The sequence below is a fragment of the Schistocerca serialis genome, chromosome 1 (genome assembly GCF_023864345.2).
Source record: "Schistocerca serialis cubense isolate TAMUIC-IGC-003099 chromosome 1, iqSchSeri2.2, whole genome shotgun sequence".
Classification (NCBI taxonomy): Eukaryota; Metazoa; Arthropoda; class Insecta; order Orthoptera; family Acrididae; genus Schistocerca; species Schistocerca serialis.
The window spans coordinates 372,236,680-372,261,426 of record NC_064638.1 but is presented as its reverse complement, the minus strand read 5'-3'; the positions used below and the strand labels follow the sequence as shown (position 1 = coordinate 372,261,426).

At 38.9% G+C, this 24,747-nt stretch overlaps 1 protein-coding gene across 2 annotated transcripts in view; it reads right to left on the bottom strand.

Annotated features, from left to right (window-relative positions):
- Positions 1-24,747, bottom strand: part of LOC126470659 (myoneurin-like) — a 136,209-nt gene that overhangs the window by 50,706 nt on the left and 60,756 nt on the right. For both annotated transcript variants that reach the window (XM_050098656.1, XM_050098648.1), the window contains exons 5-7: positions 21,579-21,719; positions 5,208-5,405; positions 2,181-2,339 (exon numbers count right to left, since the gene is read on the bottom strand). In XM_050098656.1, coding sequence (XP_049954613.1) covers positions 2,181-2,339; positions 5,208-5,405; positions 21,579-21,719 — 498 coding nt within the window. The remainder of the gene's footprint in view (positions 1-2,180; positions 2,340-5,207; positions 5,406-21,578; positions 21,720-24,747) is intronic.

Here is a 24,747-nt window from a genome sequence, read left to right as displayed (position 1 = left end):
TGTCCTCAAGTTTGTTTCCTGTATATAGACACTCTACATATTCCTTTCAGCTTTCATTCTTTGTATAGTATTGGCTTGTCATCTGTGCTCTTGATATTCATACAGCTGCTTCTCTATTCTCTAAATTACTCCTTAATCCTCCTGTCTTTCTTTGCCCTTGTTAATCCATATTTATAATGTAATACAATAAACTGTTTGAAGTAGCTTAATAAGTATGGCCTCCCAGTTTTTTATGGTGACATCCACCCATAAAATTTTCTCAGTGTTCAGTTTTATTATTAGGAAGGAAGAAGGAAGATAGGGTTTAATGTCCCATCGACATTGAGGTCATTAGGGACAGAGCACAAGTTTAGATTATGTCAAGGATGGGGAAGAAAATCGGCCGTCCCTTTCAAAGGAACCACCCTGGCATTTGCCTGGAATTATTTCCCTAAACCATGGAAAACCTAAATATGGATAGGCGGATGCGGGTTTGAACTATTGTCCTCCCAAATGCAAGTCCAGAGTGCTAACGACTGCCCCACATCTTTTGGTAAGTTTACTATTGATGAAATGACATCACTGGGGATTTGCTTTCGCAAATGTGGAAAATGGACAAATCTCTTACACTTTCAGGACAGAACTCTCAGGTGGTAAGAGTAAGAGAATGTCTGCAGCACCATCATTTCTATTTGAAATGGTCCTACTGGGGATGGTCTCTGTTGTCTTCTGGCTTGGTTGATAGAGATGAGTCTGCGCAACCTACGCTGTCTGTTTTTTGCATCTGTACATGCAAATCTCACTCCAGACAATGTCTCTCCACCAGTAGTAAGTCAGAACACTACTGTATAAGAGACACAGCTTGGTTTTGCAAAACAGACAGGTCCTGCTGATGAAGATGGTGTGCAAGTTTGAAAGATCAAGTTTTTACTAGTGCAAGACAAATCTAAAACTCCAAGAAAATTTATATGTAGCTCAAAAGGTATAGAACAGAACCTCTAACTGGAGGATATTTGATTTTAAAACAACAAAGTCAGCAGAATGAATGGGTATTACATGCAAACAATAATGTTAAGGTTTAAGGATCTGGGCAGGGCTTTTGTTTTTTTTTTTTTCCTTTTCATATTGTATCTCTTTAATTATTGGCCAACTATTCACATGGTAAAAAAAATTGGAAAACATCTACAATGAGCACTGGCCACTGCTTTTCACATCTCTAATCCGTATGTGCTCTAACATGTTGCAAATTTTCTTTTGTATAGTTCTTCATCAACAGTACGCATATCACCTCTCCACTGATGTCATCAATGACAGTAATAGGCAGCTATGTGGAGTCTAACACAACTCTTTATTTACAAGTCACATAAAAAAAATGAGTTTACAACAAGTCAATACCTTAGGAATCAGCATACCAAACACAGATACAAATTTCTTGACTACATCAATTTATAGCAACTGGCACAATAAATGCGCAAATCATACTGTACTTACAAACACAAACTGATCAACAACAGTCACAAAGTTTGCATACAGCTACTACCAGATTCTACACATATTTCTTAAAGTGGTCTTGTAAAGACACTGATCATCAATGACCATGTTACATGTTGTCCTGTGCCATGGTCTCCACCATTTGCCTGTGGTACATATTTAATTTATCAGCATTTCCTCTGCAGTCTACAAATTACTGCAATCTACACCTCACATTAACTTCAGGCCAAAGTGTTCATATGTGTTGGGTATCTCTGTAACAAAATACTTTGCTCAAAAGATCAGCTGGTAATCATCTTTTCTATGAGTCTGTCTGCTGTTGGATATTAGTTCTATTCAGTGAGCAATGATAAAAACTCCTTTTCTTAATTTCTAATTTCTCCTTGGAATGAAAGAAGGGAGTTTCTTGTATTGTTGTTGGTCCACCGAAACCTCCAAATCATATATGAATACGTCTTGTGTATCAAACTCTTCTAGTTAATAATTCAATTTTGCATTTGTAAATGAAGTATAACAGTGCTCATTAAACACTCCATGCTTTTCTTTAAAACATTTATTATTATTATTATTATTATTATTATTAGGAATTTCTGATGAACAAGCAACTCTGAAACAATACCTGGCAAAAACATCCTATTGAACTACACACAACTCAAAACTTCATTACACATGATTCTAAATTTTTAAACTTTTATTAAGCTAGGCCTTACATTTCATGGCTTTTTCGCCTGCATGACTGTGCATATGTAAGAGGAGACTGCTGCGGGTACGACACTCATAATCACATTGCTGGCACTTATACAGTGGCTCATCAGAATGTTGCAGTCGATGAGAGAGGAGCTGCTGGATCTTATCAGCTGTATAACTGCCTAGAAAATAAAATAAAAATAAATAAATAAAAACAACAACAGAAAATGCGCAGAGTAAATGCAAGAAAACATTTTTATTCCCACTATTGTGAAATATAGTTGCATTATTGTCTGAAAGTGACTTGTTCTCTATTTTAGTGTGCTATTCTACTATAAACAAAGTGCAAAACCTACTGCAGTCCCAACATAACATATTTTACCAAATATTGTGATATCAGAAATTTGTGATAAATCTATTATTACTGAATTTCAGCCATTTACAATGTATTCTGGGAATGCATCAACTGAAAGTATTCTGAGCCTGGAAAAATCAATATGTTACTTTGAAGTTCTGAGTGAAATACAAGCAGTGGAAACAGTAAAAGTAATCGCAATTACCATATAGTTGAGGCATGGAGAGTTAGACAGGTGGCTGCTGCATGTCAGATCAACATCTTTGCACTAGTGTGTGTGTGTGTGTGTGTGTGTGTGTGTGTGTGTGTGTGTGTGTGTTACTTTAAATGAAGGACATTGTTCAAAAAATTATCTATGTGCTGTTCTACCACTCAGGGCCCCAACTACACTGTGAGTGAAACGGAGCTGGGAAGGTTTTTATGTAGCATCCACAAAGAGGTTGTTACGGATTGCATAATAGCTCTGATGAAGACAGAATGGAAACGTAATTGGTGATCTCTTATCCATATGTGTCTCTTCAGCACTTGCCTTAAGCAATTCAAGGAAACCATAGAAACCTAAGAATGGACACTAGGAGAGGGATTTGAACTTCCACTTCCCAAATGTGAGCCTAGACATCAACCAATGTGTTGTCTGACTTGGTTACACTGTGAGTAGTTACCTTTACTCATTCCACTGTTAAATTCTGAAAGAAAAAGTATTTTGTAAGGTATAAAGAAGAATATAACTACAATGATGATAATTTTTTTGCAGCTTTTATTCCTGCAAACACACAATTATGGTATCATACATTATATTATATTATTATTTATAAAAGCATCTTCCTTTGCATTAAAAATGAAAATAAAAAGATATGGATGCTTGGCTTGTGGATCACTTTTCTTAAAAAGGCCTTTGACACAAATGTTGCAAACCAATTGTGCAATATCCAAGCACAGGGCATTTTAGTTTCTATGCAGTATTTCATCCAGAAAAATTCTTGAACATCAATCCTTCAATTACAGTTAAACAGTTTAACAATGATATAAAAGTGGGAACAGTGATATTACTACTAGGCACAATTACAAACAAATGAAATGTACCACCTTTCCAGAGAACTGTCGGTTAACACTAAGGAAAAGTTGCACATATCAGAAAAAATATTGCTTGCAATTAATCAATCTAATACCAACAATTGAAAGCCATTTGAAAATTATACTGTTGTAATGTTCCTCACATTTTTGACGTAATAAATGTCACTGTAACATTCCACATCAATGTGCTACTTGCTCATGGAAACAAAAAAATGAAATATAACACAAATTGAGCATATTTTGTTTGTTAACACATTTAACAGACATGACATCTTCATCAGATTTAATTATCTGCACTTTTGATAATTCTGCTAGTCAACTTCCAACCATTTGGTCAGCAGCATAGCAAACAAACATAACTGGCACCCAGGGCATGACACTTTGTTACTCCCCAACCCCCCGGCACCCCGGGCACAACACTTTATTGGTGCCCCCACCACCACCAACATCTCCACCTCCTCAGCACCCGGTGCAAATACTACACTTTGTTGGTGCCAACCCCTCCTCCCCTCCAGAAACACATATTGTAATATAATATATAATAATTATTATATTTTACAGAAAATATTTTTTGTCTTGGATACCATTTGGCACCCCAGCATAAGTGGCACCTAAGGCGTGGTAGACTCCCTGGCCTCCCTCACTATGCCACTGTGTTTGGTATTACATTATTTCATGGTAGACTCATATTGAAAGTATTCTCTCTCACTGTATGCAATAATTTTTTGAAGGAAAGAGTTGTCCATAGTTTCTGTTTCAAATTAAGCCACTGTGGAAGCTCAGCAAATATTTCATTATTGTTCACATGCCTACTGAGTGCCCAAGGCCTCAACTGTATGGTGAATGGTTATCTGCACTTGTTCCATTGACTGTAATCACTATCATATCCAGTTTTTTTTTTATTTTATTTTATTTTTTTGTGCATTTCTGAAGCTGTGCTTGCTCCCTGCTGTTAGTTACACTATGTCCAAATAACTCAGCATATTTTAGTGAGAGAATATGATGGAATGGATCCACCTGACACAACCAAAATCAGTTTCAGTCACAGGGGAAAAAATATCTTTGCAAATTGTATGTCAGATAATGTTCATACTTTAAAGACATAAATTAGTCTCAGAAGGTATGAGCAGCATAGAGCACGAAAGATATGCTACAAGATAAAAAAAAGACTCCAACAAAATGTTTTAGTTACTCACATTCAAATTCTGAGAGAAAGACAGGGGGTACAGAACAGAAAGAAAAAACAGTAATGGGGTTTAATAAATGAAGAAGATCAGATGAGAGGTTAACTGAAATTGTAGTCAGATTAGCACACCTTGAACTATATATTAAAGCTATGCTTTCCCATACATTAGTGCTCTCTGACACTTACTTTTGCTCAGGTGACTGTGGCAGCTACAAAAACCAATCAAAGGATTAAAGCTACTGTAATTGCAGAGCATCAATAATGTAAACGTTATTTCATCATTTATTATTTATTTTGTTTTTCATCTAAAAACTGAAGTAAGAATCCAAATCTACTTCCGAAAAAAATAAATAAATAAAACAAAGTTGTAAGAAAAACAGCCTCTCTTGTCATAATTGTAATCGGCAATTTCCCAACAGACACAATACGACTTACAGGTATCACATTTGAAAGGTGGTCCCTGGAAATGTTCTGTCTTCATGTGGCTATAATAATCTTTGTTAAGATGACACACAAAGCCACAGAGGCCACATTTATATGACATTTCGCGGGCATGGACTGCAGCCATATGTTGCTCCAGCTGAGATATATCACTAGTTGTAAATGTGCATAGGTGGCACAACTTCAACTTTCCTGTAACAGGAAGGAAATATTTGCATTTATTACATAAACTCTAGTGCATACTACTACTTGCTAAAGTAATTCCTGCATTTCTCAGAGCTAAGTTTCACATATTGTACATCACGATGTATCCATTGGTGCATTCTTTCACACACATTAGTAATGGTTCCACAATATACATTTCAGAAATTTGTTCAAGAACATTGTACAAGCAGAAAAATCACTTTTGGTGACTTAAAATAACACCACATGTTTATTTTTGGTAAAAGCTTTATTATTTTTTGGGGGGGGGGGGGATTTTGGGAAACAAACTCAAGTATATCTATATGCAGCTATTGCCTATGTCCGTCCAGTGTGGCTGTTTCGTGTGTGTATTTGTACCAAACAAACACCATTCCTTTGCCAATATTTCTTCACTTCTGCTTCAGGATAAAGAAAAAATCTACTCACCAAGCGGTGGCAGAAAAATATGCACATAAAAGGTATTACATATGCAAGCCAGTGGCTCCTTCTTCTGGTAGAAGGGTTGAAGGGGAAGGAAGAGGGGTGAAAGAAAAGGACTGGAGGAATTTAGGAAAAGTGATAGAGTTCAGAAAAGTCATTCAGGACCTGAGTCAGGGAAGACTTACCTGACAGGATGAGAAGGAAAAACTGATTGTTGGGGACTGCACCAGATGAGATTTGAAAATATGAAAGCTTAAAGGTGAAATAAAGGATAATACTCATGACAGAGATTACTGCTTGAAAGATCATGCATGATTTAATAAGAGTGAAAGCCTAAGTGCATTGTATCTAGTAGAGGTGGGAGGAGGATGGTAAAAAATAGACAGATCAGAAAATGATGTAGAAAACTAAAATAAAGTGAAGAATGGAACAGTTACTGTGAAGAAATGCTGAGACCAAAGAAATTAACATAAAGTAAGGCCAGACGAGAAACAAGGGCATATTGTAGCAACAGTTTCCACATGCGGAGCTCTTAGAAACTGGTGTCTGGGGGAAGAATCCAGATTGCCTGTTTGGTGAAACAGGCACCAAGATCATGACTGTCATGTTGTAGTGCATCATCTGCAACAGGATATTGTGTGTTGTCAGTGTTGACGCTCTGTCTATGGCCGTTCATCCTGACATAACTGGGTGGTAGTCATGCCGATATGTAAAAGGCTGAACAGTGCTTGTATAACAGCTGGTATATGACACGTGTTGTTTCTCAGGTGGCTCTCCCTCTGATAGCAAATGTTTCGCCATTTAAAGGGATGGTATAGGTGGTGGTAGAAGGTTGCATAGGGCAAGTTTTGCAGTGGGGACAGTCACAGGGGTAGGAGCCATAGGGTAGGGAGATGGGTGCAGAAAGAGCATAGGCCTGACAAAAATATTGTGGAGATTGGGAGGGTGACAAAAAGCTATTCTAAGTATGATGGGCAAAATCTCAGACAGAATGGACCTCATTTCAGGGCATGATTTTAGGAAGTCAAGGCTTGTCGAAGTAGCTGATTAATACATTCAAGACCAGGATAATACTGGGCGACAATTGGTGTAATCCTAAGTTGTTTAGTTGTTTTTTGGAGGGATCAGCAATACCTCACCAAAGGCCAGCTACACACTTCTGTCCACATTAAACCTGCTAACAAACAACAGTACTTACATTTTGACAGTTTCCATCCTTTCCATGTGAAATGTTCCCTCCCACTCAGCCTTGGTATTTGATGAAAACGTATTTATCGAGATGCAGTCTCTTTACAGTAATACACCACCATTCCCACCTCAGCCTTCACATGGCATAATTACCCCACCAGCCTAGTTCAAAAGCAGATTTCCCTGGCCATTACATCCAATCCTGGTACTGCTGATCCCTCCAAAAAACAACTTAGGACTACACCACTTGTCACCCAATATTATTCTGTCCTTGAATGTATTAACCAGTTATTTCAACAAGGCAATGACTTCCTAAAATCGTGTCCTGAAATGAGGTCTATTCTACTACGATTTTGCCAACCCCACCTAGAATAGCTTTTTGTCACCCTAGCAATCTCCACAATATCCTTGGCAGACCCTACACTCCTTCTGGAACCATCTCTCTACCATATAGCTCCTATCCCTGTGACCACTGCTGCTGTACGACCTCCCCAGTGCACCCTCCTACCACAATCTATACTAGCCCTGTAACTGACTAAACACATACTATCAAAGGAAGAACCACCTGTAAAATGAAATGTGTCATATATACCAGCTGTTACACAAACACTGTTCAGCCTTTTACATACTGGCAAGACTACCACCCAGTTATCAGTCAGGATGAATGGCCATAGACAGCAGGTCTATACTGATAACACACAGTATCCTGTTGCAGATCATGCACTACAACATGACAGTTGTAACCTTTGTGACTGTGTGAATGAACTGTGGTGTCACCACCAGACACCACACTTGCTAGGTGGTAGCCTTTAAATCGGCCGCGGTCCGGTAATATACTTCGGACCGGCGTGTCAGCACTATCAGTGATTGAAGACCAATCGCCGCCACATGGCAGGTCTAGAGAGACTTCCTAGCACTCGCCCCAGTTGTACAACCGACTTTGCTAGCAATGGTTCACTGACAAAATACGCTCTCATTTGCCGAGACGATAGTTTAGCATAGCCTTCAGCTACGTCATTTGCTACGACCTAGCAAAGCGCCATATTAAGTTACTATTGATATTGTGAATCATGTACCGTCAAGAGCGACGTTCATCATTAATGGATTAAAGTTAAGTATTCCACCAGCTACATCTGTTTTTCTAAATTCTAATTTCCTTGTCCTGTTCCAGACCTCACGCCAGCCTCCTCTAGTAACACGGCGTTGGCTCTCCTGCCAACCACAACATTGGCGACGAGGCAAAACCGCGTTCTTCTCTAAACTGCCCTGATTTACTTGTGTAATGGCTTTGCCACAATCTCCAGATGTACTGTCCGAATTTTATTGCTTACAGAATCAGCAGACGCAGGCATTACTGGATGCCCTTGGACAGCTCGTCCAGGGTCAATGTGCAATGCAAAATGATGTGGCAGCCGCCGCTCCACCGCTAACGCAGCCACAACACACTGTTGCACCAACTTTTCGACCTTTTGATGCTGCACTGGAAAGCTGAACAGAGTGGTCACGCCAATTTGGATTCCATCTCACCGCCTACAGAATTCAAGGTAACGAGCGGCAGCCTTATCTCTTATCATCGGTCGGCGTACAAATGTACCGTGTGATAGTCAAATTATTTCCCCGACGCGACATAGCAACTCTGTCCTACGAAGGAATTTTGTCTGCATTAGATGCATATTTCAAAGAATCAGTCAATGTAGTTGCGAAAAGGTATACCTTCTTTCATACAAAATGTATGGCAGGTCAGACTAATTGGGAGTGGGTTGCAAGCTTGCAAGGCCTTACTAGGGATTGTGCTTTTGAGTGTCAATGTGGACTCCCTTATTCAGATACTATGGTACGTGATGCAATTGCACAGAATGTTTCTGATTTTCGTATAAGGGAACAGATTTTGAAACTAGTCAATCCCTCCCTTCAACAAGTGATGGACATATTGGATCGGCAGGACACACTTGACTTTGCTCATTTGAAACTTCGCCACCCGTGTGTTAGGTTAACCGGCCCGCCGGGCGAGCTGCACGGAACAGTAAACAGTCCTCGCGCCCAGCCGTGCCGCCAGGCTCTCAGCCACATGTGCCGCGCCAGCAAGCAAATGTAGTGCTCAAATCCTGCCCACGGTGCGCTACTAGACATTCGCGTGAAAATTGCCCGTCACATCAAGCTATTTGCCTTTATTGTAATAAAAAAGGACATGTTCAGAGTGTTTGCCAGAAAAAGCTCAGATCGGAAACTCACAACCATTCCAGGCCCTTTGCTTCACGCCGGATTCGAACCAAGGATACTCAGGCTCGTGAAACTTCGCCCATGGAAATTCATGTGGTTCATTCCACTCCGCTCAGTGCCACTCTCTCTAAAAGCGACTGTGTTCATCCCACAAATAGTGTGCATCGACATCGCCGGAAATCCCGTCAGGTTGCAAGTGATTATGTACCAGTGTCAGTTCACGTTGCACGAGACAGTCGCTCTTGTCATCAGCAGGAAAATAAACTTTCTGTGGTTTTGGACATTAACGGCAAAGTGATACCATTCCAGCTCGATACCGGGGCTGCAGTTTCACTGATCAATCAAGACACTTACAAACTGCTGGGCACACCTCCGTTGTGTGCCGCAAATGTTAAGTTAACTAGTTATTCAGGTCAAGATATCCCTGTGCTTGGACAGTGCAGCCTTCTTGCAACATACAAAGGACAAACAAAACTTGAGTCATGTTACGTCCTTCGTTCTTCTTCTGCAGTGAACTTGTTTGGTTTCAATTTATTTCAGTTGTTTAACTTGTGTATAGTAAATCAGGTCCTGTCAGTGAACCAGACTGTGCCTTCCGACAGTGTTTCTCGTCTATGTGAAGAATTTGCAGACATTTTTGCACCGGGCCTCGGTTGCGCTAAGAACTATAAAGCACATTTGAAACTGAAAGTAAACGCGGAACCAAAATTTTTCAGAGCACGCAATGTTCCCCACGCATTGCATGATGAGGTCTCAAAAACATTACACGATTTGGAATCACAAGGTGTAATTGAATGTGTGCAGGCTTCTCTCTTGCCATCACCCTTAGTAATTTTGCCAAAACCTTCCGGAAAATTGAGACTTTGTGTGGACTTCAAGGCAACAGTGAATCCACAACTAGTGATTGCAACTTTTCCTTTACCCCGCCCGGAAGATCTTTTTGACAAACTGTGCCCGGGTAAATATTTTTCGAAGTAGGACCTAGCAGATGCGTACTTGCAAATACCGGTGGACGAAGAATCCCAGCGCATTTTGGTGGTTAACACGCATCTTGGGTTGTATCAATTCAAACAACTGCCATTCGGGTGTGCATCCGCCCCTGCATTGTTTCAGCAATATCTACAAACTGTTTGTGCGTCATTCCCTACTGCAGCAAACTATCTGGACGATATTGTGATCTCCGGAAAGACGGAAGAAGAACATTTAGCCAATCTCAGAGCATTATTTCAGGTCTTGCGACAAAACGGTCTTTGCTTGCAGAAGGACAATTGTTTGTTTTTTTCTTGTGACTTGCCATACCTGGGTCATGTACTCAATGCCCAAGGCATACATCCCAGTCCCGAGCACCTCCGTGCCATACAAGACTTGCCTTCGCCGCAGAATTTGAAGCAGCTACAGAGTGTGCTGGGAAAAATCTACTATTATCACTGATATGTTCCACACGCCTCTTCCATTTCAGCTCCGCTTCATCGCTTACACCGTAAAGGTGTTCCGTTTGTCTGGACGACGGAATGCGAACGAGCCTTTCGCCAGTTGAAATCGGCGTTGCTTTCCAATACTTGCCTTACGCCATTCGATCCCCACAAGCCCCTTTTGTTGATAGCGGATGCATCGGATTTCGGGATCGGTGCTGTGCTTGCGCACAAAGATGGATCGCACGATCGCCCTATTGCCTTTGCATTCAAATTGCTCTCGTCTGCGCAAATAAATTATTCACAGATCGAGAAAGAAGCATTGGCTCTCGTATTTGGTGTTACAAAGTTTCATGACTTCTTGTATGGTTGTCATTTTACCATAATCACAGACCACAAACCTTTGACATTGCTTTTTCATCTGAACAAGCCTGTACCTCCACGTACAGCGCAGAAATTCATTCGCTGGTCTATTTTCCTCTCGCAGTACCACTACGATATCTTGTATCGGTCCACTGCTAAGCACGGAAACGCCGATGCGTTGTCCCGTTTGCCTGTTGCTGAGGATAGAGCATTCGATTCCTCCGAACTTGCTTGCATGTTCATTGATGCGGAAACCGATGACGTAGTCGAATTGTTTCCGATTGATTTTCGTTATGTAGCTACGGCCACAGCTGCCAACCCTGTCCTTGCTACCGTTCTGCGTTTTGTTGCTACGCAATGGCCCTTGTCAAAGTCACGGATCGGGGACCCGTTGGTTTGCCGATTTTTTGTTCACAAGGAGAGACTTTTTGTTCGACGTGGTGTTTTGCTGTTGCGTTCTGATAATGATCAGTCCATCCAGGGTCGTGGTCCCACGTTTGTTACAGTCCTCTGTCTTACGGCTTCTCCACCAAGGACATTGGGGTATAGTGAGAACGAAACAACTTGCTCGTCAGCACTGTGCTTGGTTTGGAATCGATGCCGCGATTACGAAAATGTGCTCTTCTTGCATGGCGTGTGTTGAACAACAATCAGCACCACCACGGAAATTCTTTGCATGGCCAAAAGCCACTTCCCCTTGGCAACGCTTACACATCGATTTTGTTGGTCCATTCTGGAATGCTCGATGGTTGGCTGTGGTAGATTCATTCAGTAATTTTCCTATTGTTGTCCGGATGTCTTCCACAACGTCATCGGCCACCATCCAAGCGTTATCTGCTATCTTTTGCATTGAAGGTCTTCCACAGACTATTGTTTCCGACAATGGCCCACAATTCATGTCCACAGAATTTCAGTCATTCTGCAAGGCCAATGGTATTCAACATCTGACGTCCGCGCCGTTTTCGCCTCAGTCAAACGATGCCGCTGAACGATTGGTCAGGACTTTCAAGTCACAGATGTTGAAGTTGAAAGAGTCGCATTCTCGGGAAGACGCGTTATTGCTCATTTGGCCTCGTATCGCTCTCAGCCCAGAGATGGTCGCTCGCCGGCTGAGTTGCTCCACGGTCTTCATCATCGAATCTTGATGTCTTTGCTACATCCGCCGCATCAGGTTCCTGTGCAGCGGCAGACACCTGCTTTTGCTCCAGGCAACGTTGTCTACTATCGCCACTATTGGGGTTCACGGCATTGGGTCGAAGGGCGCGTTCTTCGCTGCCTCAGACGCACTATGTATCTGGTTTTGGGGGCCTCTGGTGAGGTGCGTCGGCATCTCAATCAGCTGCGCCTCTGTCATCGCATGGGATCTGCCGCTCCCCGTCTGCTTTCAGCGATGGTGCCGTCCGGTCAGCGCCCTGGGGGCCCATCTACTGGCTCGCCTCATCCGCAGGTGTTACCGACTCTGCCTTCCATTTTGCCCCATGGCGGCTGCGCCGCCGCCGCCCTCTGTTCTCCCGCTGGCGACGCCCGCAGTGGACACTTCACTGCAGCCGCCAGGCGCCTCCCTGGGTCACGTGCCGCCGATCGCTTCCCAGGACCAGTTGTCCTCCGACACGGGACTCTTGCCCGTTCCGGACCATGTGTCGTCTTCGCCCGTCAGGTGCCCCGGCCCGATGGAGGTTGACCCTTCAGCCCCTCTGTCTCTTTACGGGCGCATACGCCGCATGTTGGCGTGCACCCTGGAGCAGGTTTCCAGGTGTATCCTAGCTCCCCGCAGTCCGAATGGCAGGGTGCGGGCGGCACAGCCTCGCCTGTTGTTAGGCTCCCCACCTTGTTGCATACGTAAACATGGGGTTCTCCCCACACCGGGCGGAAGCCTTATACCACAACCATATGCTGATTTGTGGGGGGAGGAATGTGGTGTCACCACCAGACACCACACTTGATAGGTGGTAGCCTTTAAATCGGCCGCGGTCATGTAGTATACGTCGGACCCGTGTGTCACCACTATCAGTGATTGCAGACCGAGCGCCACCACACGGCAGGTCTAGAGAGACTTCCTAGCACTCACCCCAGTTGTACAACCGACTTTGCTAGCGATGGTTCACTGACAAAATACGCCCTCATTTGCCGAGACGATAGTTTAGCATAGCCTTCAGCTATGTCATTTGCTACGACCTAGCAAGGCGCCATGTTCAGTTACTATTGGTATTGTGAATCATGTACCGTCAAGAGCGATGTTCATCATTAATGGATTAAAGTTAAGTATTCCACCAGCTACGTCCGTTTTTCTAAATTCTAATTTCCTTGTCCTGTTCCAGACCTCACGCCAGCCTGCGTGAGCTAAAACGCGTGCCTTTTGGCCTCTTCTAGTAACACGGTGTTGGCTCTCCTGCCAACCACAACATGAATGGTGTGTGTTTCTCTTTTTCTGATGAAGGCTATGGCCAAAAGCTCAAGTGTAAGTGCCTTTTAAATTTGTCTGTCTGCAACTTAGCATGTCACCTTTACAGCAAATAGCAATCTATCTTTTCCTATATTTTTGATATTCTTACGTGGAGTTTCCATAGTTTGCTTTAGTGTAACTATTAAATTTTCTGAGGGCAATTGGTGCTGGAAAACTGTGCTTTGCATGTGCAGTTGGTTGGGGATGCACTGTGAACCCGTACAGTGAATGACAGTCAAATAGCAACTATGGCTGAGTTGAGGTTATCACTTGTGGAATTCAAGGCTGTATTTATGTTATATTGGAAGTATGACAAAAATCATGAAGTACAAAGGCAGTGACAGAAAAGTTTGGAAAACAGCTACCTGCATGATGAACGATTGCCTGTATACAAGATAAGTTTGAACTGACAGAGCTGTTGGAAATATGGAGTAGACAGGATCCAATTGATCACAAGCCAACACATGTCTGAAAATCAACAGCATGTACAAACTTAAAAAAATGTGTGCCACTGTACTGTCTATAACAATATTTATTTGCAACCAGTTTTGGATTTTAACCATCTTCATGGCAGGAATAACATGACAGATATGTCATGTGTCATATATGTCTTGAGATAAAGTTAACAAGAAATACATGGACTGCCACTAAGATCAAAATACATCAGATTAATCAATTTTAACAAATGTGACCAAACAAAATTAACAAGAGGACTGTGTGGAACACTCAATATTATCAGTGTGAACATTTGGATCATGTATGAAGACACTGACAACCACAACATAAGAAGTGTGAGAAAGTGGGACAATGAGAGTGGGATTGTAGAAGTAAAGAACATAGTGGAACAGGATGGAGTGCAAATAATCAACAATTTAAACAACAACAAGAAGTCCACCCCTGCCGAGCTGTGCTTCCAGGAAAATTTAATGTTACATAAATAATGTATGTACAGGTGGAATGTTGCTTGAGTGGCATGGTAGATGATAGAGGACATAGATTTTAGTTAGACACATGTGTTCATGTGCCTGTGGCAAGTCTGGATGTCATAGGAAAGAGGGACTTAAACTATCCATAGCAAAGCTTATGTGAGGTGGCAGAGAACAATGTACAATCGCTAGGTACATCACAGTTCCGGGAAAATATCAAAGTTTTGCTCCATATAGGTGAAGGGTACTGCACAATCTATGGTTAAATCTCGTGTACAAGCATGATGCTAAAACTGACATTGGGCAACACTTGGTGGAACTCAGGGGAACATTTCCCCAAATGGAACAAACTGTTGCCAGTGACATACCACATCATGGTTTCTCTCTTTATGAAAGATAAACCAAAGGGTGCAAGATGATTAAGAATCAATTCAGGTGCTAAAATGCTGCAAGATATAGGGAAATTACATTGGGTGAATGTGGGCACAGAATTACCTGTAAATGTCTAATGTGTGGTGGAACCCTGGAAGAAAAAGATGAGCTAGATAAGGACAGTGTTCTGTGCACAGAGGTATTGTACACATACAGGAAATAGATGGTGAGTGAGATGTGCCCACTGGTGTTGACAATTTTGGGACTGTAGATGTGAGTTTGTCTACAGGATTACTGGTCACCAGTTCAGATGTTCTAGATGAAGATGATCTAGACAGGATGTGTTCGGAACCTAGCAATGAGCAAGCCACCAGTGTAACTGCATCAGTGACACAACACGGGATCCTATCTGGGGATTAATCACTTACGTACCTTAAGCCATATAGAATGCCTCATCATGTACACCCAGTACTGGAGGAATTCATTAACTGACAATTTTGTGAGGGCATGACTGAGGAAAGTACCAATCAGTGGCATGCACCTGTGGTGACAGTACCGAAGAAGAGTTCCGACAGTACAAAGAAGTATCAATTCTGCTGTGATTACAAATAACTCAAGTCATATGATTAGAGACATATATGAATACTGAATATAACAGAAACACCTGATAATTTGGGAAAATATAGGTACTTTTCCACAACATATCTAAGCAGGGGATATCATCAATTGGAGTTAGTATCAGAGAACCAACAAAAAACTACAGCTATAGTTTCTTGGGGTCATTACCAGTATCAATTAATGCTGATAGGTTTTAAAAATGTACCAGCAACATTTCAACAGTTATTGGTCAGAGCTTTGTGTGAATTACAGAGAAACATTGTATGACATACCTAATTGAAATTATTGTGTTTGAAAAAAAAAAAAAAAAAAAAAAAAAAAAAAAAAAAAAAAAAAAAAAGAATGATGGAGCATATACAGTAGTTGGGGAAAGTTTTTAAGAAACTGAATGCAGCAAACCCAACTCTTAGCAGAGAGAAACGTCATTCTTGGGACATGTAACTAGCGAAGATGAAGAGAGGACAGCTCCAAGATTAGTGAATGCTGCAAGGAGTTTCCCCACACCTCAGACAAGCAAAGAATTACAATTGTTTTTGGGGTTAGCACGTTATTATAGGTAACAGGTAACGGAAATTGCATGTATAGCATGACCTCTCACATACTTGTTAGAGAAAAGCATGAATTTCCATTGGATATTGGAGTGCAACAGCATGTTTGAAAAATTAAAAGAATTATTAACAACTAGTGCTATATTGGTCTTTCCAGATTATGAAAAATAACTCATTTTATCATGTGGGCACCCCAATTATGTGATAGGCTGTGTTTCAAGCCAAGAAGTACAGGTGAGGAACATATGGTTGCTTGCACATCACAGCAACTGAATGAAGCAGAAGGGAACTATTTCATCATTGAAAACGAGAATAGAATAGAATAGAATATTTTTATTAGCCTTACAGAATTTTTCATATAACTGGCTTTGTCAAAGTTTACAGAGGGTTTCAGTTTCAGTACGATATTCAAATAGTTACAGAAAGGGGAGAAAAGGAACTAAAGACCTTTTCTTCAGCATTATGTAAAACAATGTTTTATACAATAATTAAATACACACATAAGAAAAGAATCACAGTAAATAACTAGCTTACATAATATCAAAACATTTTCTTCATAACTTAGGTAAAACATATATTTTTATGATTAGTTTCTAAGAATTCTTCATTTGTATAGAATTCGTTGTTTTTTAGCCACGTTTGCAATGTATTCTTATATTTATTTAGTGGTACCGTACGAGCTGAGCATGGTAACTTATTGAAAAATTTTATGCTTAAGTACTTATAGTTATTATGGACTACAGCAGGTCTTGTGGAAGGCAAGTCCAGCAGGTGACTGTTTCTTGTACTGTGTGCATGCACATCACATCTCATGTTCAATTTTTTCAGATTTTCTCTGGCATATATTAAACAGTTATATATGTACATGCTTGGCATTGTCATTACACCAAGAGATTTAAAATAATTTCTGCAGGACTCTCTGGGTGCTAACCTTTCCATGCACCTGATTGCTTTCTTCTGCCATCTGAAAATACATTCAGCACCCGGGGAGTTACCCCAAAGCAATATTCCATATTGCAGTTGGGAATGAAAAAAAGCATAGTATGAGTGGAGTAGCAATTGCTTGCTCACACTGTTTCTTAATTTATACAATAAGAAAAGTACTTGTGCTAGTTTACTATATAGATAATTGGCGTGTCCTTCCCATGAGAGCTTTTGGTCTATGATTAGTTCAAGTAATTTCACTATTTTGTTTTCAGTTTTAGTTACTTTGAGATTAAATATTATTTCTTCTGTTTTTGTTTGATTTATGCACAGCTGGTTAGCCTGACACCAGTAATTAGCCATTTGCATCATTTCTCTATTTTTGTCCCGTACACTCTGTAAGTTCTCTCCTATACTTATTAATGTCATATCGTCAGCACATAGTATGTTCTTACACGGTATGTAATTCGAGAAGTCATTAACATAGACAATGAACAGAAAAGGTCCAAGAACAGAGCCTTGGGGTATTCCTCTTTCTATAGGGAGTATTTCTGACCTCTGTTTATTTGCATATACAAGTTGTAACCTATTGCTTGGATAAGATTTGAATAGATGGAGTGTATCATCTTCAATGCCATAGTATTTTAACTTTTTGATGAGTATGTCACGTGACACTGAGTCAAATGCTTTACTTAGGTCAATAAGTGTTCCAGACATTGATACCCTTTTTTCATACCCTTCATAAACATTGCCCACCAAAGCTTCTACTGCTTTTACAGTTAATAGATGTGACCTGAAGCCAAATTGTTGTTCATTTAAAATTTTGTTGGTTTCAAAATACCTGTATATCTGTTTATGCACACAACTTTCTACTAACTTGGATATGATTGGTACTATTGAAATGGGTCTGTAGTTATTTGGGAGGTTTCTTTCACCTTTTTTATACACAGGCAATATAACTGTGAGCTTAAGACAGTCAGGGAATATACCTTCATCAAGTACTCTGTTTGATAGTGAGAGAAGTGGCATTTTAATTTCTTTTGCTATACATTTTATGATGAAATTACTGAGTCCATAATAGTCTTCTGTTTTGGAGTTACTTAATTTGTTTATTGACTTATGAATATCATTTAATGTGATTCGGGTCCAAGTGAACTTCTCACTTCTCGTCTGTTTTGCACAAGTGAGCAATGCTTGTGCTTCAGAGGCAGAATTAATGGGTAGGGTGCTGACGATATTTACAAAATATTCATTGAGAATATTGCAGTCAATAGAGATACTCCTTTCTTTATTGGTATAGTTAATTTCCCTTTAAATGACAGTCAAGGCAGCTTTACATTTATTTTTAGAATTTAAAATATATTCATCATTCACACAGCACTTAGCATTTTTTATTTCTAATCTGTAAAGGTTTTCCTTGTCCCTATCACTGTTATGAGATTTGTCTTTCATAATCATCAGTAGTATTCTGAGTTTGTTAAGTTGTGGGGTGTACCACTTGTTAGTATTTTGTTGCTTATGAGTAATATTACTCTGGTACCTTTTGGTTACCAAGGGGCATGTCATTTCTACTATATGCTTGATCTCTGTCAGGAAAATGAAAAAACATTTATTAGTCGTTTTCTTGTTATCCGTTACATGAGTCCAATCCATTTCTTTTAACTGGTTTATCATTTTGTTTACATTGGATTCACCTAGAATTCTATATGTCACTTCTTTCTCTGTAGAACTGAAGGCTGACTTTTCTATTTGAAGTCATAGCCCTGCGTGATCTGATATTCCTAATTCTATTTCTGTGAGATTTTAAGCTTGATATATATGGTGTGAAATATTTTATTTTGAGGAAATCTCACAACATGTTATATCTACAGTGTAATTTTGTGTAGCATAGCAGTCTCTTTCCTCTTAATTCACTAACTTCGGCTTTCATTAGGATTTCACATAAACTCTTTTCTCTTGTTGGATTTATGGTCTCCAGTTTTATATTTCTTGGGCTTTTTTTAGTATTATTTCTGTGTTTTAGGGCTTCGTGCCTCAATCTGAACCAAAGGAACTATTATATGATTACTTTGTTGTCTGTCTATGTCAGTCTGACTATTTAGAACCCATTTTGTCAGGCATGGGTAGATGTATTAAGTTCAAATTTATGCCATACATTAAGGTCTGTCTGTGGTTGTCTGGCAATGAAAAAATTTAAGCTACTAAGTAAATACAATGAAAAGATTAATGCATTTATGGCACAGATTTTGATACTAGCAAACCACTCATCAAAACCTGTAGGGCGCTTCCCATTGACGTAGATTCATGAAATTTGCCAAGAACCAAGGTTGCAGGTTAGAAGTAAAGTAATAAAATCTGAATATTGTTCAATTATAATTATATCATCTAAAAATATCTCTTTGCCATTAGAACATACATTGCATTCATGATCTGTCAAAAGCATAATAGATGAACATTACTGCATGCAAACATAAAATAAAAGTTATAGTCAAGTTTTATCAAATCTTATATGTCTACATGTATAACTGAAGCCCCCTGCTTGCTTCTTTCTGTAAGTTCAGGCTAGTCTGAGGAATTACTTCAAGATTATATATAAAAACAGAGATGAGGTGACTTACCGAACGAAAGCGCTGGCAGGTCGATAGACACACAAACAAACACAAACATACACACAAAATTCAAGCTTTCGCAACAAACTGTTGCCTCATCAGGAAAGAGGGAAGGAGAGGGGAAGACGAAAGGAAGTGGGTTTTAAGGGAGAGGGTAAGGAGTCATTCCAATCCCGGGAGCGGAAAGACTTACCTTAGGGGGAAAAAAGGACAGGTATACACTCGCACACACGCACATATCCATCCACACATACAGACACAAGCAGACATATTTAAAGACCAAAATATGTCTGCTTGTGTCTGTATGTGTGGATGGATATGTGCGTGTGTGCGAGTGTATACCTGTCCTTTTTTCCCCCTAAGGTAAGTCTTTCCGCTCCCGGGATTGGAATGACTCCTTACCCTCTCCCTTAAAACCCACTTCCTTTCGTCTTCCCCTCTCCTTCCCTCTTTCCTGATGAGGCAACAGTTTGTTGCGAAAGCTTGAATTTTGTGTGTATGTTTGTGTTTGTTTGTGTGTCTATCGACCTGCCAGCGCTTTCGTTCGGTAAGTCACCTCATCTCTGTTTTTATATATAATTTTTCCCACGTGGAATGTTTCCTTCTATTATATTGATATCATGAATTACTTCAAGATTTTGATAAGCTCTTGGAAATCCTGAGACTGACATATTGCCAATATCAATGTCGATAACAGGCAAAAATCATTGAGATCCTTGATTCCCAAAATGGATGAACTACAAGTTTACACAGAACCCCCAGTGCGCGAGTCCTATGCACAATTGGCTAATTTTTTCTGCCTCAATCTTATCAGTTATGATTTTCAGCTATTTCTTTTTTCTCAATTACTACTGCTTGACATTCTTAAACATTCCTCTTCTTATTACGCTAAGTCTCATAAAATTTTAGCTTTACCCTGATCAAATTTTTGCTCTTTGAAAGTCATATACCTTCTTTTCTCTCAATCCATGTGTTATTAGGTACCATCCTAACAACCAAACCTTCAAAACTAAGAAAGGGGTTCAGTAATACACTTCATATGAATGTAATCAATCTGTTCTGATACAGATTTACTTTTTGAGGTATGATCTAAGCTAGGAATTTCCCTAAGTGATTGCGACAGCTTTAATTTACAGTAATAGGTACAGCATTGGAGTCACAATGTATATCATAAATAACCATAAAATAAAAAAGTAGCTGTGCCAATGTTAATTCTTAACACCTGCACTGGATGCAGCCTCTGTCATTAGATGTATGAAGGTGCTGTAACAGCATTGTTGCATTCACTGTTGTTATGCTTAGAGGATATTAATATTACAACAATAATGCCAGAGTTAAAAAATAACTGTTGAAGTCTGACAAAATAAAAGTTTGTTTCAGAGCAGTTATTGTAAAGTTTCTTTTCACCACGCACAGAGTTAGACCAACCAAAATTCATAGTGGCAATTTAATAATTAAAAGTCTGACGCAAAAGCCCCACATGAATGAAGATTCATCCACACACTATAATGATAAACAATGTATATTATCACAATCACAGGGTCATAAAACTATAGACAGCATGTATCAAAGGGGAAAATTCATTTCAAAAAGTTATAAAATTACAAGTAGCTGAATGGCTGACCAGTACATACCTTCAGGTGGTGAAATTCTTTCTACTGTCAATAAATGCATAAAAATAATTAACTATCCTAGTTCTTGGAATTGTTATTCCTTTCTTAGAAAGGAAAGAATTATAGTTTGGGGGAGGTTAGAAATAGAGAGGCAGCAGGTCACTCATACCCAGATCAAGAGAGAACCACCTATTGTGAAGATGAGGGGACACAACTCTTAACAGTTAGGACTGTGGTGGGTATTTCAAGGTCTGTACATTAATAAATGTTATTTCCTTCCTGCAACCATGCATTTTAATCTAGTAATACTGGTTTTCATTTTTTCTCTGTAATTACAGAACAAGTCTCTACATTAAAAAATGTTACTTTATTCCTGCAACCATGCATTTTAATCTAGTAATACTGATTTTCATTTTTTTCTATGTAATTACAGGACAAGTCAAGTACATCACAGTTTCCCACAGAGAGCAAGCAATACATGAAAAACAGTTTGGTGAAAACTCACCTCTCTTTTGTTTTTTGTGATGGAGGCAGAATCTCTTGTGACAAGTGCTTATTGCATTCTTGAAAGCAGTGATACGAGATGTAGGGTTAGCCGAACGTAGCAGTTTGTGTTTGTTCCGCCAGTGCATCCTTCGCTTTTTAGCTGTAACAGATTAATGCACTTTCAAATGAGTTTTACTTCTTAAAAATATACTATACATATGAACAATCTCCTGCAGAATTTTTCAAATTATTTGCTTTCTTTAGAATGAAATGTCTCCTGCATGGTTTGATGCACCAAAATCTTTTTAACCAGACACAATTCACATTCTTATTTATGATGTACTTGTGTATCTTCAGTGTCCTGTCTTCACTAAAACAGGACTTGAAACAATGTTTCACTCCCTCAAGTCATTGCACATTATGTACTTTCTTTGCCCTATTTCATACCTTTCCTCTAACAAATAAATTATTTAAAACTCTAAACGCTGAAAATTCAGTGTTACAGGTTATCATAAGATAAAAGAAGTCACCAAAACAGTTAAATCTGATGGTGTTATGTCAGAAGACAAGGTAATGCAATACTATTGTATCTTCAGACTCGATAATGAAAGCAAAATGCGAGTTAATTTTATTCTAAATATTTTTTCACAGAATCTATATTTAGCCAAATGACAATTCAATAAATATTTCATAAATTATTATAATTTTTTCTATGCACAGAATCATGTATGCCTGTCTTCTGTGTATGCCTCTCTTCAGTGCTATGTTTTATGAACTTTACTTAAAAACTGCAATAAAACATACTCAAAATCAACATAAATTTCTCAGAAATACTCTCCCTTTTTTAATGACAGAAGTAATCTCAGAGAAACTTATGCAAGGGAATGTCTATAGTAAGTTTAATTATTTTGAGACAACATTTGCTACTGCCTGTCCTTTGCCAGTGTCCAGTGCTCCAATTACATCAGACTAACTTTATCTTAGTATGATAACTGTAATTTTTTATTTTATTTTAATGCTTTGATGGGAAATCATTAAAAAATCTGTAAATCAAGAATTTATCTCACAACTGTTTATTTCAGATTGTATAATGTGCCAATAATTGGAAGTGCATTGTTTACGTAGTAATCTACAACTGAGCAGTGTATTTCAAGAGTATAATACAATAGAACCAGCTGCATCACTACACAACATATCTCCTGAATGATTTTTATTTACATTTGTCAGTTTGGATGTTCCACCTGGCAGTGGTAAAAGTCCATTGGCATAACTGTTCTTCCACCTCCAATGCAAACAGTACAAAATGGAAATAGTAAAATAAATAGAGGAAGTGATATAATTTCTGTATGCAATAAGGCCATCTTAAAATGTATGGGATAGCAGGCATGCTTCAGTAATACTTCACAATTGTCACTGAAGCAAGTGGTCTCGTCTAGTGATGAAAGAACTTCCTTTCAACAGTGTACATCGCATGTCATAAATATAGATCCCACCAATGAAGTAAAGCCAATTGACTAACCTGGTACCAAATACACCAACAGCTTGGTGAGCAAATGACAGACTATGGAAAGCTTTTTTAGGACATCACCTGCCAATGGGCCTCACTCAAATGAGTACACTTGGCCTCAAATTAATTTTAAATTCCCATAACTGAGAGTGGAAGGTAACATGAAGTGTGGATGTTTCCCACATTGTATTTTGAATGTAGTACCAGGAAAGTACTTGAAAAATCTGAACATTATAATATTCTGTAAAGAAATTCCATTAAAAATTATTATTTTCATTGTTTGTTAATCAGCAAGAATGGTCTAAATTGTTAAGTAACATCCAATATTTAATCAGAACTATTCTGAGGGTCAGAATAATAGGCAAGACATTACAAAGACAAAATACCAAATTATACATATTAATGCTCCGCTATAAATGTTTGTTGTAACACAATAAACTGATAATCAACTGTCTTAAAACAAAGTACAATTACATTAAATTTTTTTAGTTTACAATAATTAATATTTTATTAAATCATTCATATGTCCTATTTTCTGTGTCTGTGAGCCAAAATTACCAAGAGCATGTTTGTAAAGTGGTAGTTCCTGGAGAAATCTCATGGTGAGTAGCTGTTTACTCTTAACAGAGAGAATAGTAAAAAATTGTTTGAATTGAAAATATGAAATTTTTTCAATGCAAGATGCTGTAATCAGTTTTCTGCAACTGATGGACAGCAAAGTAAAAAATGCAATTAATGGTTGATGTATACAAATGGATTTGATTTTCTAGGTGATAATGAGAATCTAATCCCATGGTCTATTAGTTCCTCAAACGTTGAAGGACCAGCAATAAGAGCTTTTGATATGAATTACAAAACAGCTGCTAAATCAGATAATTGCACTAATTTATATCATTTGTGCTTGCCATCATTTAAAAAAAGTTAATCAACAAACATGTTTAACACCTATGTAATGGCAAGTTATACTGTGAAACATTGAAACTTATTAGCTGACAAATTTCATGAAGAAATTGCCTGATGACGAGGCTGTGACTGCTGTGAAAAAAAAATTTCAGTTGCGTCTCCAATTTTTGTTCTTTTTTTTTTCATCCATCAGCATCTGGAAATTCACTGCTCTTAATTTGCAGATAAGCTATATTGCAAAACTGTCACATGACATGCCATCAGCATTACAGAGATGTGATGCCATAAAAATATCAGAAAGTCACTATCATATTCATCTATAAAAATAGTGAACTGCAATAATTATTGAAAGGCAAACTTAATCCCAACTTTTGCACAACTGTATGACTACATTCTAATGGGCAGTGAAGCCAGAACAGAAATTATAAGAACAAAGTTGATTTAGATCACGGCAATTACTTATAGATAAAATAATTACTTAAAGAAATCATGTAGCCAAACTAATATACGATTAAGTCTTTGTGAATTTCCAAATATATTTGCATGACATTATGACTACATTCTAAAGGGCAGTGAAGGGAGAACAGAAATAAGAAAAAAATTGATTTAGGCCATGGAAATTATGTATAGACAGAATAATTACTTTAAGAAATCATGCAGTCAAACTCATACCCAACCATTACATCTTTGTGAATTTCCAAAAAGCACGTAACACAGTCAGTTATGGCCCAGTATGTGAAACAGTGGGCTAATAAATATTGAAGTGACAGTTGTAGAT